This window comes from Cherax quadricarinatus, chromosome 34 (assembly GCF_038502225.1).
Source record: "Cherax quadricarinatus isolate ZL_2023a chromosome 34, ASM3850222v1, whole genome shotgun sequence".
Taxonomy (NCBI): domain Eukaryota; kingdom Metazoa; phylum Arthropoda; class Malacostraca; order Decapoda; family Parastacidae; genus Cherax; species Cherax quadricarinatus.
The window spans coordinates 2,307,645-2,321,949 of NC_091325.1; the positions used below are offsets into that span (position 1 = coordinate 2,307,645).

The 14,305-nt window shown below is 42.8% G+C and overlaps 1 protein-coding gene across 3 annotated transcripts in view; it reads left to right on the forward strand.

The window, feature by feature from the left end:
• LOC128693683 (serine-rich adhesin for platelets) overlaps positions 1-14,305 on the forward strand; it is a 109,912-nt gene that overhangs the window by 58,683 nt on the left and 36,924 nt on the right. Inside the window, exons 2-3 of one of the 3 annotated variants that reach the window (XM_053783471.2) lie at positions 527-5,971; positions 7,510-7,542. In XM_053783471.2, coding sequence (XP_053639446.2) covers positions 685-5,971; positions 7,510-7,542 — 5,320 coding nt within the window. In that variant the 5' untranslated portion in view covers positions 527-684. The remainder of the gene's footprint in view (positions 1-526; positions 5,972-7,509; positions 7,543-14,305) is intronic. The other 2 variants (XM_053783472.2, XM_053783473.2) reach the window with 2 other exon arrangements.

Consider the following 14,305-nt stretch of genomic DNA (forward strand, 5'->3'; position numbering starts at 1 on the left):
GTATATGTATAGTGTATTGTGGTGTTGAATTTTGTGGTGAGTTGTGTGTTGTGGCAGTGTTATGGTGTAGTGTATTGTGGTAGTGTGTGTTGTGGCAGTGTTATGGTGTAGTGTATTGTGGTAGTGTGTGTTGTGGCAGTGTTATGGTGTAGTGTATTGTGGTAGTGTGTGTTGTGGCAGTGTTATGGTGTAGTGTATTGTGGTAGTGTGTGTTGTGGCAGTGTTATGGTATTGTGTGTTGTGTAGTGGATTTTGTGGTATTGTGTTGTGGTGTAGTGTATTGTGGTGGTGTGTTACGTGGTGTAGGGTTACGGTGTTGCGTATTGTGATATGTGCTGTGTCATAGCATGTGTTATGGTGTAGTGTGTGTTATAGTGCAGTGTGTTGTGATAGTGTGTTATCATTAAGAGGAATAGTTTAGGGTTAACATGGCAACAGCAGTAGTAACAGAGTTGTGGTAGGTACTGAGCAGGTGTAGCCTCGGCACGGTGGCGGTCACATGTGTAACTCTCAGGTTCTCTTTCAGGAGTGAGGGGCTGCAGCCGCTTGTGTTGGACTTATATCTGCGTGGCGGGCCACGTTGGAGGCTGTGTGGTGAGCGGAAGGTGGCGCAGGTGTGTCACAGGTGTTGTGTGGCGGCACAGGTGTGGCGGTGGGACGTCATGAGTGGGTGGGGGGCCGGTCATGGCAGCACCACAGCAACACGCTCTCAATAACACCTCATCCACCCTCACTGTCTCTCCTGTCCTGGCCGCTGCCGTCAGCACCTCCGCTATAACCACGGACACGTACGGTAGCGGTGTTCAGGCCTCGTGTGACGAGGTGTACTCGCGGCTCAGTGCCATCAGTGTCCATAGCTTCAACAGTTCCCCAAAACACACTGGTACTGTCCACCACCCACAACCACGCCCTCTGTCCCGCCGCCCACGCCCCTGCTCTCTCTGTGGCCCCAACGCCATACGGTCTCTCATCCCCGCAGCTCCTACCTCTCCACAAGGTCCTCTGGAACAGCCAGTGGTCCTTCTTCACCGCCTGGAGGATGGTCTACTACAGGGGGATGTAAGGAGTCTCCGGGCATACGGTACAATTCGCCTCCTGCCTGTCCATAGTTCATCCAATGATACATCGCCAGACGACTACAAAAGTGTCTATGATGACACTATTAATGAAAGGCAGGTGAACCCTTCTATGGCTCGCTATGTAGAGTACGGTGAAAGAGGCCAAAACGACAACACCAGCAGCAGCGGGGATTACAACAGAGAGGCGTACAGCAACGGGGATGACATTTCCTTGTCAGCGAATGTAGTGAACAGCGAGTGTAATACAGCTACTCTGAGTGAGTCAGTGACAGCGTGTTTGAGTCATGAAGCAACGAGAAAAGGTAGTGTTAGTGTGAAAGAAAACGAGAGAGAGGCTGTTAGTGACCAAGACGCTTCCTTAGATAAACGAATTCACAGTGGCTTCTCGGGACAAGACCTGGACTTGACGAGAGTTCCTAGTCAGGAGGGCTATGTTGGTAACACGGGGACCACATGTGACTCGCATCCTTCTTCCAGGTCTTCTCCCACACTTCCACAAGTTACCCACTCTTCAGACCTATGTGAATCCTCACCCACACCTTCCCTAGTCACTCAGTGCTCAGATCTGTCCTCACAGTCCACATGTTACTCCTCCAAACGAGCACACTCCCCACCCTCCCCACCTCTCTCACCTACTACCCCACCTGTGTGGCACCACATTTCCCCTACCACTACCACAACTCTCACACCAACGCAACCATACGCCCTTTGCTCGTCCAGGTCACCACATTCTCCAGAAGTCACACAAACTTTCCCATTAACATTAACAGCTTTGACAACCACCCAAACCTCCCTAACCACCACACAACCTAACCCAGCAAGCACACAACCCTCTACGACAACACTCCAACCTTCCCCACCTACCTCAGACTCATCAGCTTTTGTTTCCCCTAACACCCACATGTCAACCGTTCTGTCACCTATGCTTCCCCTCGCTTCTTCGTCACCTACTGCCTTCCTCTCTTCTTTGCCCCAGTTACATCCCCTGACTTCCCCACTATCTTTCCCAGTCTACTCGCATGTTGATTCTCCTCCTTCCCCACCTACATCCCCACCACCTCCCTGTCCGTTGGGATCTGAGCAAAAAACATATACTCCTTGTTCGGTAGCCTCCTCACTGGTACCCAATTCCTCCCCACACTCCCCAGGGAATCATCCTTCTTCCCTACCCTCTCCCTGTTCTCTCCCTGTCGAGTCATCTTCGCCGGCGCCTTCGGCAGTCTTCCCGTCAGCATCATCCCTTCCATTCAGAGACTTGCCCCGAGGCGAGGTTCAACTCAGTAAAGCAAGCACAAGTTCTGTGACCTCGAGGTCTGGGTTCGAAGATTCTCTTAACTCTCAGGTAGAGCCGTCAGGAAGGAAACTGACGGAAGGCTGTCAAGACATGCCATCAGTAGATGGTGTAATCGATTCTTCGACAGACAGTGAAGTGAAGTGTTCAAAGGCCACTCTTGATAACCTATCGATAAATGTTAGCAGTAATACCCAAATGGATACTCATATTGAACAGCCAGTAGATGCTCACGTCAGCCCATCAGGATCGACTCAGGTCTTAGCTCTTGAGTACAGTAAGGAAGGTGAAGAGGAAGTTACTCGTAAGGCAGGTGAGCCTGGACATGAATTAATGAATTACTGTGAGTGTGTCAGTGATCAAACTGACTCAAACAAAGGCCCTATGAAGTTAAAGTTCAGGTTAAGGCATAAAACAGACACTCAGTCGCCTCTGGTTACAGAAAAGAAAGAGTGTAATAAAGAAAACGGTATTCCAAAGATAGTGTTAACGCTAAGAGGAAACGGACCCAAGAAGGAGTACTCTTGCTCAAATAGGTTAAGCAGCGAGGACCAAAGCTTTTCGGATGTAAACGTTAATAACAAGAAGCACAAATCAAAAAAAGATAAAAAACAGAAATTGAGAGATAAAGGGAAAACGAGAAAAGGTCTCAAGGGGAATAAACACAAACGGCACCTTGAATTATTTGGTGAAGACAGCAATGACTCGTGTGGCGTTAGTGACAAGTGTAATGGACTGACTGGACACGACCAAGAACAACCCGAAGGAACAGTTGTAACTCACAACCTTCCCGTGGCTTTTCCCAGGCTGGGTGACTCTCCTGAGCGGAGTGATGACGACATGACTATCACGCTTAAAATAGAACCTCCTTCACCTGAAAGGGGGCTCCGTCCCTCTCCTGATAAAGAGCTCCCTACCCATTCCTCTGAGACAGAGCTTTGTCTCTCTCCCTCAGAAAGGGAGCTGTCTGCCTCACCCTCTGTGAAGATGTTGTCTCCCTCTCCCTCAGAGAGGGAGCTATCTGCCTCATCACCCTCTGTAAAAGAAATATCTTCACCCTCTGAGACAGACCTGCCTCCCTCACCTCTTGTGAGGGAGGCATACACCTTTAGTTTTAAAGTTGAGAGAGTTTGTGAAAAAATTAAATGTAACTCTACTTCAGAATCACTCGATGACTCCTTTTCAGATTCACTGCCAGATCTAGAGCCTCTCCCTGTCCCTGAAGATCTGAAGCCTGTTCTTGTTTCTGGAAATCTGAAGCCTCTTCCGACTTCAGGAGATGTGAAACATCCTCTTCCAGCTTCTACAGCTTTAAAGCCTAACTCGGCTCCTGACGTTCTGGAGTTTAACTCTGTTTCTAAAGCTCAGGAGTCTAACTCGGCTTTTGAAGTTCTAGAGCCTAACTCGGCTCTTGAAGCTCTAGAGCCTAACTCGGCTCTTAAAGAGCTTGATCCACTCCCGGCTCCTGAAAACATAAAACATCTTCCAGCGCCTGGAGATGTAGATCCTCTCCCGGGTCTGGAAGATCTAAAGCCTCCTCTGTCTCTTGGAGATTTAAAGCCTATCTCTGCTCCAGAAGGTTTGGAGCCTCTCTCAGCTCCTGTAGATCCAGAATCTCTCACTGTTTCTGAAAATCAAGAGCCTTTCCCAGCTTCTGAAGAGCTAAATTCTCCCTCAGCTCCTGAAGATGTGAATCATCTCCAGGCTGCTAAAAACCAAGAGCCTCTCACTGTTCCTGAGAGCTCTGAACCTCTCGAGATTCAGGACCAGACATCACCATTTGTGGAGAAGGACGTTAGTAGTTTTCATGTGAAGACAACACCTGTAGAAAATAAACTATTGGCAGGGTCATCAGCAGAGGAACAGGACGTTCTTAGTACTGCTATAAATTTCTCCGAGGGAACTTCACTGGAAAACACAGCCGCAATTCACACCTCATCAGGCAATGGTCCCGATTCACAAAATATTTCCGAGGAATCTTTCATTTCGATGGGGAACAATACCAATACGAATGCTCGAGAATCTTCCATAAGAGGCCGACCGAATATACTGGTTAAGAACATTGAGCCAAATCGGGATTCGGATACTTCGTTGTGGGTTAGTTTTGGCAGTGACGGTCCGGTGCAAGTTCCAACTTGTAAGGTGCCAAGTTTAGAACCGATCCTCGGTAATTTAGACAACTCAGAGACACTGAAAGCTGGTGAACCTGAACGTGATGTTCATTTCTCACAAGTAGACACACCATCGCATAATGTAAACAGACTACAAAAGGGAGACTCTTATCCTGCTGAGAGCATTGGTAAACAAGGCCAAGGGAGACAATATAATGAGGCAATGTTAGGTGAAACAAACTCTGTTGACCGCCTTGTTGAAGAAAGGGCAGAACTCCTTGTTAAAGAATATAATGAAAAACAGAAACAGCTTCTGTGTAATCCAGCTAGATTACAGCAATCTGATAATAAAGTCAAGGACTTAACACAGGACCTGAAGAATATGAAAACTGAAGAAGCACAGCAAAACTCATCGTTTCCCAAGACCAAAGAATCCAGTGATAAAAGATTTCTCAAGTCTTATGGCAGTAGAGACACAAGGACAGAGGGAGAAATGATCGACGGCAGCCCGTCCCAGACTGCACCTGATGAGCATGTTGATGGTAGCACTAGCCAGGAACCTAGTGCCAATACCTCGCCTTATTTTGCCAGTACCACTACCTTAGCTCATGGTGCTAGGGACGACAAAAACACTGAGAATTCAGCGAGTGTTAGTGGGGATACTTGTGAAACTCCAGATAATAAGACAAGAAGTGGAAGTGAGAAAGATCTATCTTGTGAATATCAAACTACGTTGAGCATCTCTTCTTCATCCGAGGACCTTCCAGGTAACTCAAAGGAGTCTCAAAGATTTTCAAAACATGCAGTCAGAACTAGAAGTTTAGACTCCCAGGATGACAGCCAGTATTACCGACCCAAGAAAATGCGTAAACGAAGCGATTCAGAATTATCTAAGGACTCGCCAAGTGAGAGAGAATCTTCACTCGACCCCCAAGACCCAAGGAGACCGTGGTCAGTCATCACAGACACGGAAAAGAGCCAGTTAAACGAAGGAAACCTCAGCACGAGTGAGATCGCGAAGCATCTCTCTCACGAAAGAGCTCTCAGCTCCGGTGAGAATCAACTCTATGCCAGTAGCGTTTCAACTTCTAACAGCCGCTCAGGAACCATCACAGAGGACACTTCAGGAGCAAGTTTAAATGCTCCCGAAATCTTCGAAGAGAAAAAGAATACGCAAGAGATAGTTCCTGACAGTTTGCCGGAGAGGAACATTCAGTCCAAATCATGCACCTCTGCCCCTCAAAACCCTGAAAGCGAAAAAGGGCCAAAGAAGAGGAAGCTTCAGAGGAAGACATCTTGCAAGCAGAACTCTAAAACTGAATCACAGGAAGACTCCAGTGATGGGTCCCTTTCTCAGCTAACTGAGGGGAAGGATTCGAGGGAAGATAGTTCGTCTTCCAAGGAAGATAACAAGAAACAAGAACCACCGAACAAAGAGGAAAAAGAAAGGAAGAAGAAATCGAGAAGAGATAAGAGGAAGAATGGCTCAGGTGAGCTCTGTTTTCGTTCATTCGGTACTTCAGCTTTCATTTTCCTCCACTATTTCAGCTGTCATTTTCCTTTACCCAGTACTTAAGCTTTCAGTATCCTTCACCCAGTAGTTCCTTCAAATTTCACATGCGCACCAGAGATTAGTGTTAATGTTAACAATGCTTTGTGAAGCTACCAGTGTATACACTCCACATCAACACTATCCTCGTCGGTAGGTAAGACACAGGCAACAGTTGGGCAACTTTATTCCGAAACGTTTCGCCTACTATCCTCGTCACTCGCTTGAACATCATGTGTAAATACAATGAATTCATTGTAAATTACAGAAGGGCCTCACTTTACGACACTTCACTTTACGACACTTCACTTTACGACACTTCACTTTACGGCATTTCACCAATACAGCAGTTTTCATTATGCACATTCTTCATTTATTCAGACTTCCTACAATAAGTATATTCACTACTTGTATAAGCTAAGGATGAAATTTTTTTTAAGTAATTCATGTACTGTATATGCATCTTTTTTATGTCTAGCTATATTGCTTTCCTAACATATGAGAGTGTAAACATATTATCACAATGTGCAGTGATTTTCACTTTACAACAGGAGCCTGGAACCTAACCTGCCGTATAAGCGGGGCCCACCTGTACCTGTCTGTAGCTACAGAACCCTCCCTCTGGGTTTAACAGTTATAATAATAATAATAATAATATAGGTACAGAAGCAGAGCCATGCTCTTGGTATCCACTCTTCAGCAATTTTTTTTTTTCAAATTTCCAGTGATTGTAGTACCCACTACCTACTCTTTTTTGTGTTCCACTGCTGTGATTATTTTAAAAATGGCCTAGCTGCCTTTTTTCTCAGTTTGCAATTATGACCCTTGTGTTTTGATTAGCATAACTTTGTATATAAATTTATTATTATTACGCCCCTCAAGGCTGGAGTGAGCGCTTACAGATTTCTGTTGGTTTTTTAAGTGTTACTTGTTGTTAGTCCTTGTTGATTATTTCTTAATATACAACTGATGACTCCTTACTTATATACGTATATTTTTTTTTTCATTATGCAAGAGTCGTGAACAAGCAACAAAAGATGCAAAACAACCACAGGGGGAGTTAAATAATAACTCTGGGCCATTCGTGTTGCAATCATTACATCATCAAGAGCTTGTAAAGTTGCAGAAATGATAAATCTCAGCAGATTCGCTCAGAGAGATGCTTGCTAAGCGTCTCTTGAGCGAATCTACTGAGATTTCTTATCATTTCTGCAACTTTGCAAGCTCCTGATGATGCGTTGATTGTAACACAGAAAGGATTAGAGCTATTATTCAACTCCCCCTGTGGTTGTTTTGCATATTTTTTTCATGTGATGACATATGTGATCCATGCTTCTCTCACTCATGCCATGATATTTGTCAGTTCTAGTTGATTACCTCTGATAACCGACTGATGACTGCTTATATATATGTATATATTTTTTCGTGTGATTACATATATGATCCTTGCTTCTCTCATTCATGCCATGATATTTGCAGATTCGGAGAGTGAGTCACATAACCAAGGTAGAGGTATATACACTGCCATTATTGTTCTTGGCTTGTTGGTAGCGCCTTGTAGATAAGATGATGTCTGTTCCTTGCAAGGTCACGACGCTGATGCAGCATGCTTGGTGGTGATGTGTGTGTGTGTGTGTGTGTGTGTGTTCAAATATTTGTGGTTGCAGGCGTCGATTCACAGCTCCTGGCCTGGGCGTGTAACGAGGCTGGTGTGGCATGCTTGATATTGTCTGTGTGGCGGCAGTAATTATAGTGACAGTAATATAAAGTATCTAGACCAGGTGTATGTGTATATATCAGCTTGCCTGCGGTGTAGTCATAACCAGCTGTGTGCTGATCCACCCAGCCTGTGGGGTAGTCATAACACCATCTGTGTGCTGATCCACCTGTCCCGTGTCGTATCTGCCTATCCAGCCTCCTAGCAAAAGCTTAATTTTTTAGAATTAGCTGATTTTTTGCTTTATATAAACTTCTATAGCTTCTGAGCCAAATCTCTTGCATCGTATAAGCTAAATTTTAAACCATGTGAGCTAATCCTTTGCGTTGTCAATTATTAATGTTTATGACCAACAGCATGAACGGTAAACAGAACATCCAACAGTACTCATTAGCAAGAAATTCAGAAGGTATTAAAAAGTATCCAGAAGGTAATTAGAAAGGATCATAATGTGGCAAAACAGGACTGGAATGTAATTATACAGGAGGTAATTATAAAAAGTGTTTAAGGTAATTAAAAAAAGGTTGTTACCAAGTGGTACTCGTGAATAATTAGCACAATTTTGGAATTAAAGCAAAAATATACAAGACTCGGTACAAAATAAAAAAAAAAGAGTGGTAGCATTAGTAGGCTTAATAGCCTAGCCTAGCATGTGGGTTATTTCTCTCGATAAACCCAGACTTTCGAGTGAAGCGATACAATTCCTAATGATTATATTTTTTAAAGTGGTGGACTTGTAAGCCAGTGGAAGGCCTCGGTCAGATGACCAGAAGCAACAGCTGCGGGTCATTATACGACTAAGATCCGCGTCAGGAAACACTTGTCCTGTTTCCTAACGAACATTATCTTTCAAGTGTAAACTACACGTTCCAATTTGTCTTGGACTGTTATTAAGTCACAACTGAACTATATACCTTACCTTTGATAAGTTTCGAGAGTCTTAGTACTCCCGGTGCCCGGCCATGGGCCAGGCTCGTCTGATGAGGAAGTAGGACTATTATTGCCCCATGCTAGTTAGGTTCTACCTTGTAAATTTGTCTGACTCGTTTAAAAGCTACCCAAGGTGTTAGCATAAGTGAGGCTACTTGATGCGTTGTTACACTCGTCTGCAACTCTGTGCAAGTGTATACCCACAGAGAGGTGTATTAGTGTATATACACTGAGTTGACCCCAGTTCTTATTTTATGGATCAAAGTATCCTTGACTGCTGGTGTACAGGTGACATGCCATCTTAATGACCCACGCGTATTTACTCCCCTTTTCAAAAATTGTGTATACCTGAGTCTGGCTTCATACACCAGCATATTCCCTTCAGATCTCAGGCTATTTAGAGCAGATAATGAGGATAGGTAGTCAGAAGCACTCAAACTGTTTGAAATTGAGATCAAGCCTGGCAAACAGCTCAGTTTATAATGTGGAAGCGTAGTTGCTATTTCTCATACACCTCTATCATCGTACCATCATTCTAGTTTGCGATAGCAGCACTTCCCACCCTCCAAGTCACAGTTAAGGGAGCCGTCAGTGTAGGTAGTCTGTGTGATAGTATTTTTAGACTGTAGGTCGTATATGTGGAATGGTATAAAATACCGACACAATGGAAATATAAACACATACGCAGTATAATGTGATTATTGACAATGTTTCGCCTACACAGTGGGCTTTATCAAGTCACAGATCGGTTTGTGACTTGATAAAGTCCACTGTGTGGGCGAAACTTTGTCAATAAAGGATCACATTATACTGCTTATGTTTATATTTCCAGGTCGTATATGTGTTCTATTTAGTATAGATATTTATTGATGAAGATTGTGCATGATTAATTTCTTGGGAGGGTAATTGGACATTGCGATATCATAAGCTGTTAACTGTTGGAAATGTTGTTCTTTCCTGACATGATGCAGTTCATGTATAATGTTCATTCATTTTTGGTTTGTGACTGTTACTTGATCTTTCATGTTCTAGCTGTAGTTTAGTGAAACCGTATCTTTCTGGTGGGTCATATCAAGTAGTCGTCAGTGATTCTGTATCGTAGTCATCATTGTTGACCTATGTTGTTCCACATGACTTTCTTCTTGTACCGAAAATGTTTACTCTTATAAGAACATAAGAAAGAAAGAACACTGCAGCAGGTCTACTGGCCCATGCGAGGCAGGTCCAAGTCACCTCCCGGCTTAAATCATTGACCTGCCTAGTCAGGTCAGGTCAGGTTATATTCACTTAAGGAAAGGGCACGGCATCAGACCTATTAGCACAAGGTGTCCCGTAGCTCCATCACTAGCACACTCAGCTCACACACTGAGGTCCGGAGTTCGAATCTCCGTTACGGCTGGAAAACATTAGGGATGTGTTTCCATAAGACACCTGTTGTCCCTGTTCACCCATTAGTATAAAATGGGTGCCTGGGTGTTAGTCGATTGGTGTGGGTCGCATCCTGGGACAAAACTGACCTAATTTGCCCGAAATGCTCAGCATAACAAGCGGCTTTCTATATAGTAGTATGCAATTGATATCAGCTAGGCCTGTATACCATGTACTTGTTCCCTTTGCCTTCATACAAAGGAACTATGCATGCTCTCTGCCAATCCCTAGGTATCTTACCCTCTTCCATAAATTTATTAAATAAAAGCACCAACCACTCAAAAACTGTATCACCACCTGCTTTTAATATTTCTATCTTTATCCCATCAATCCCTGCAGCTTTACCCCCTTTTCATTCTACCCACTGCCTCACGAACTGCCCCACACTCACAACTGGCTCTTCCTCACTCCTACAAGATGTTATGCCTCCTTGCCCTATACACGAAATCACAGCTTCCCTATCTTCATCAATATTTAACATTTCCTCAAAATATTCCCTCCATTTTTCCAATACCTCTAACTCTTCATTTAATAACTATCTTCTTCTATTTTTAACTATCAAAGCCATTCGTTCCCTAGGCTTCCTCAACTTATTAATCTCACTCAAAAACTTTTTCTTATTTTCATTTGCTCTCTTTTTACATTGCTTCACCACTCTCTTAATCTCTCTTTTTCTCTCCATATACTTCTCCCTCCTTGCATCACTTCTACTTTGTAAAAACCTCTCAAATGCTAACCTTTTCTCTCGTACTACTCTCTTTACATCATCATTCCACCAATTGCTCTTCTTCCCTCCTGCACCCACTTTCTTGTAACCACAAACTTCTGCTGAACACTCTTAACACTACATTCTTAGATCTACCCCATACATCTTCGACCCCATTCCCTATACTCTCACTATCCCATCTATCCTTCAATAGTTGTTTATATCTTATGCTAACTGTCTCCTCCTTTAGTTTATAAACCTTCACCTCTCTCTTACTTGCTGCTTCTGTTTTCCCCATATCCCATCTACCTTTTACTCTCACTGTAGCTACAACTAAAAAGTGATCTGATACATCTGTGACCCCTCTACAAACATGTACATCCTGAAGTCTACTCAACAGTCTTTTATCTACCAATATGTAGTCCAACAAACTTTCTAGAGAGTGCAGATTCAGGTCCTCAGTCTATCCTCATAGGGAAGATTTCAGATACATGGGATCAACTTTGTCATCCTCCTTTGTATGCTTTCCAGAGCATTTATATCCATTCTGTAATACGGAGACCAAAACTGTGCAGCATAATCTAAATGAGGCCTAACCAAAGATATATAGAATTGAAGAACAACCTGAAGACTCCTATTAATTATGCTCCTTGATATGAAGCCAAGGATTCTGTTCACTTTATTGTGAATACTTATGCACTGTTGTCTTAGTTTTAGATTACTGCTAACCAGAACTCCTAAATCCTTTTTGCAGTCAGTAATATTAAGATCTACATTATTTAGTTTATTTGTGGCATGGTTATTTAACTGTCCAATGTTTAGAACTTTGCATTTGTCTATGTTAAACTGCATCTGCCACGTCTCCGACCACTGCATCAGTCTGTTCAAATCTTCCTTGAGTGATCTAATGTCCTCATTAGACTGAATTAGGTGGCCTATATTGGTGTCATCAGCAAACTTGCTTATGTCACTATTATTCCCTCATCAATGTCGTTTATATAATATAAATTGTGAATAACAAAGGGCCCAACACCATGAAACACCACTCATGACGTGCCCCCACTCTGATTTCTTCCTATTAATGCCAACTCTGCTGCCTGTCAACCACGCCTTTACCCAGGAAAAAATTTATCTTATTCCGTGTGCCTTAATTTTCCTCAACAGCCTCTGATGTGAAACTCTATTATAAGCTTTACTGAAGTCCATATACACAATATCATATTCATTACCATGATCTACCTTCTCAAATACCTTGGTGAAAAATGTTAGTAAATTCGTAAGGCAGGAACGCCCCTTTGTAAAACCGTACTGAGATCCATTAGTCAGTTTATGCCTTTCAATATGGCTGCAAATTGTCTCGGCAGTTATTGAATACATAAATTTCCCCGCTATGGAGGTAAGGCTTAATGGTCTATAGTTCGAAGCAAAGGACCTGTCTCCTGCTTTGTAAATAGGTATTACATTTTCCATTTTCCACTTTTCTGGCACCATGCCAGTTTGTAGTGATATGTTGAAAAGATTAGCCAAAGGTTTGCTAAGCTCCTATTTACATTCTTTTAAAACCCTTGGGGATTTGTTCGGTATTAATTTCTCTGTATGTCTGAGGACCATGTTACTAGTTACCCTAGTCGTGCATAGTTTATTATCATTCTGTTATACATAATTTATTACTGGAATTTCGCTAGTATCTTCCTGCATAAAAACTGAGAGGAAATAAGAGTTAAAAAAATCACACATTTTCTTATCACTGTCAGTGATTTGGCCTGAGTTACTTTTAAGTGGGCCAATCTTGTCCCTAATCCTACTTCTATATACCTGAAAGAAGTCTTTTGGGTTAGTCTTCGAATCCCTTGCCACGTTAGCTTCAGAATCTCTTGTAGCTTTTCTTATTCCCTTTTTTTATTTTTTCTCTTTAACACCCATCCTCTCTTTTGATACGCCTATGTATGCCTCTCTTTTGACCAATGATACCATTGGGGATTCAGTATCATTTTTATGTTGATGCATAAGTATGTATCCGGGTTCTAAAAGTAGATGAAAAAGCTACCTTAGTTCTCTTTTGATAAATGGCAGATAGAAAACTGAAACTGAGATTAAGTCAGAGATTTTGATTGTTAGGAAAGCCTAAGGGAAGTACTAACGGGCGATTTTCGCGCTTTGATAGTGGTCCTCTCATCAGAAATGTCATAATTGTCTATAAACCATGTAAACATGTGACCCCTTCATATTCGTATTCCTCCACATCTCTCGTGTGTGAATAATTCAGTTGCAGTCTGGACCTTGCTGAAGTAGGTCCTCGGGTCCTCTTAGTGTTGATTATGGCCCTCTTAGTGGTGATTCTGGTCCTCTCTGTTTTATTTTGGCCCTCTCTGTTGATTCTGGCCCTCTTAGTGTTGATTTTGGTCCTCTTAGTGTTGATTCTAGTCCTCTTCGTGTTGATTCTGGTCCTCTTAGTGTTGATTTTGGTCCTCTTAGTGTTGATTCTGGTCCTCTTAGTGTTGATTCTGGTCCTCTTATTATTGCTGTGGTCCTACTAGTGCACATACAACCTGTGGGGTCAGCGAGGGTCTGGATGTCTATCTAAATTCTTCATTGTCATTTGTAGGTCTTTATAAACACGGTTGTTTACTTTAGAATTGATTCTTGCAATAGTTTGTGGGCATGCCTAATCACTTACTGAAAAGACTTCAGTCCGTACTGAAACTGAAATGCTCTGCATAACTATGGGCTTTTTGCATGCACAACTGTCACCCATTTCTGCACAGACATTGTATCATGGCGAAATCAAATTATTATTATTGTTGTTGTTTTCCCACTAGTCCCTGTTTGTATGCGCTGTATTTATTCCCTATCAAGGGAAGAATTGAATTTTATTTTTTTTTAGCATATAAAGGTATTATAAAGTCTAATGAAGCCTAATACCTTGCTGATATCCTTGTATCTTTTTCATTAGGCTCGGGAATGTTTTACAATTTTTCTGCCGACTCTTGTAGACTGAGCTTCGTGCTGTTGGGAAGGAATCGTTGACAGAAAGAGCCTTTTCTGATGTAGCTCTCACGTTGTTTAAGAACATAAGAACATAAGAACGAAGGAACACTGCGGAAGGCCTACTGGCCCATGCGAGGCAGGTCCAAGTCTCCTACCGGCTTAAGCCAATGCACCCAACCTAGTCAGGTCAGGTCACATTGACTTAAGGGAGGAACACGGCAACCGACCTGGTAGGCACAAGCTATCAGGTCTAACTCACACCCACCCACATCCACTCATGTATTTATCCAACCTATTTTTAAAGCTACACAACGTTCTGGCCTCTATAACGGTACTTGGGAGTTTGTTCCACTCATCCACAACTCTATTACCAAACCAGTACTTTCCTATATCCTTCCTGAATCTGAATTTTTCCAACTTAAAACCATTGCTGCGAGTCCTGTCTAGGCTAGATATTTTCAGCACACTATTTACATCCCCTTTATTTATTCCTGTCTTCCATTTAT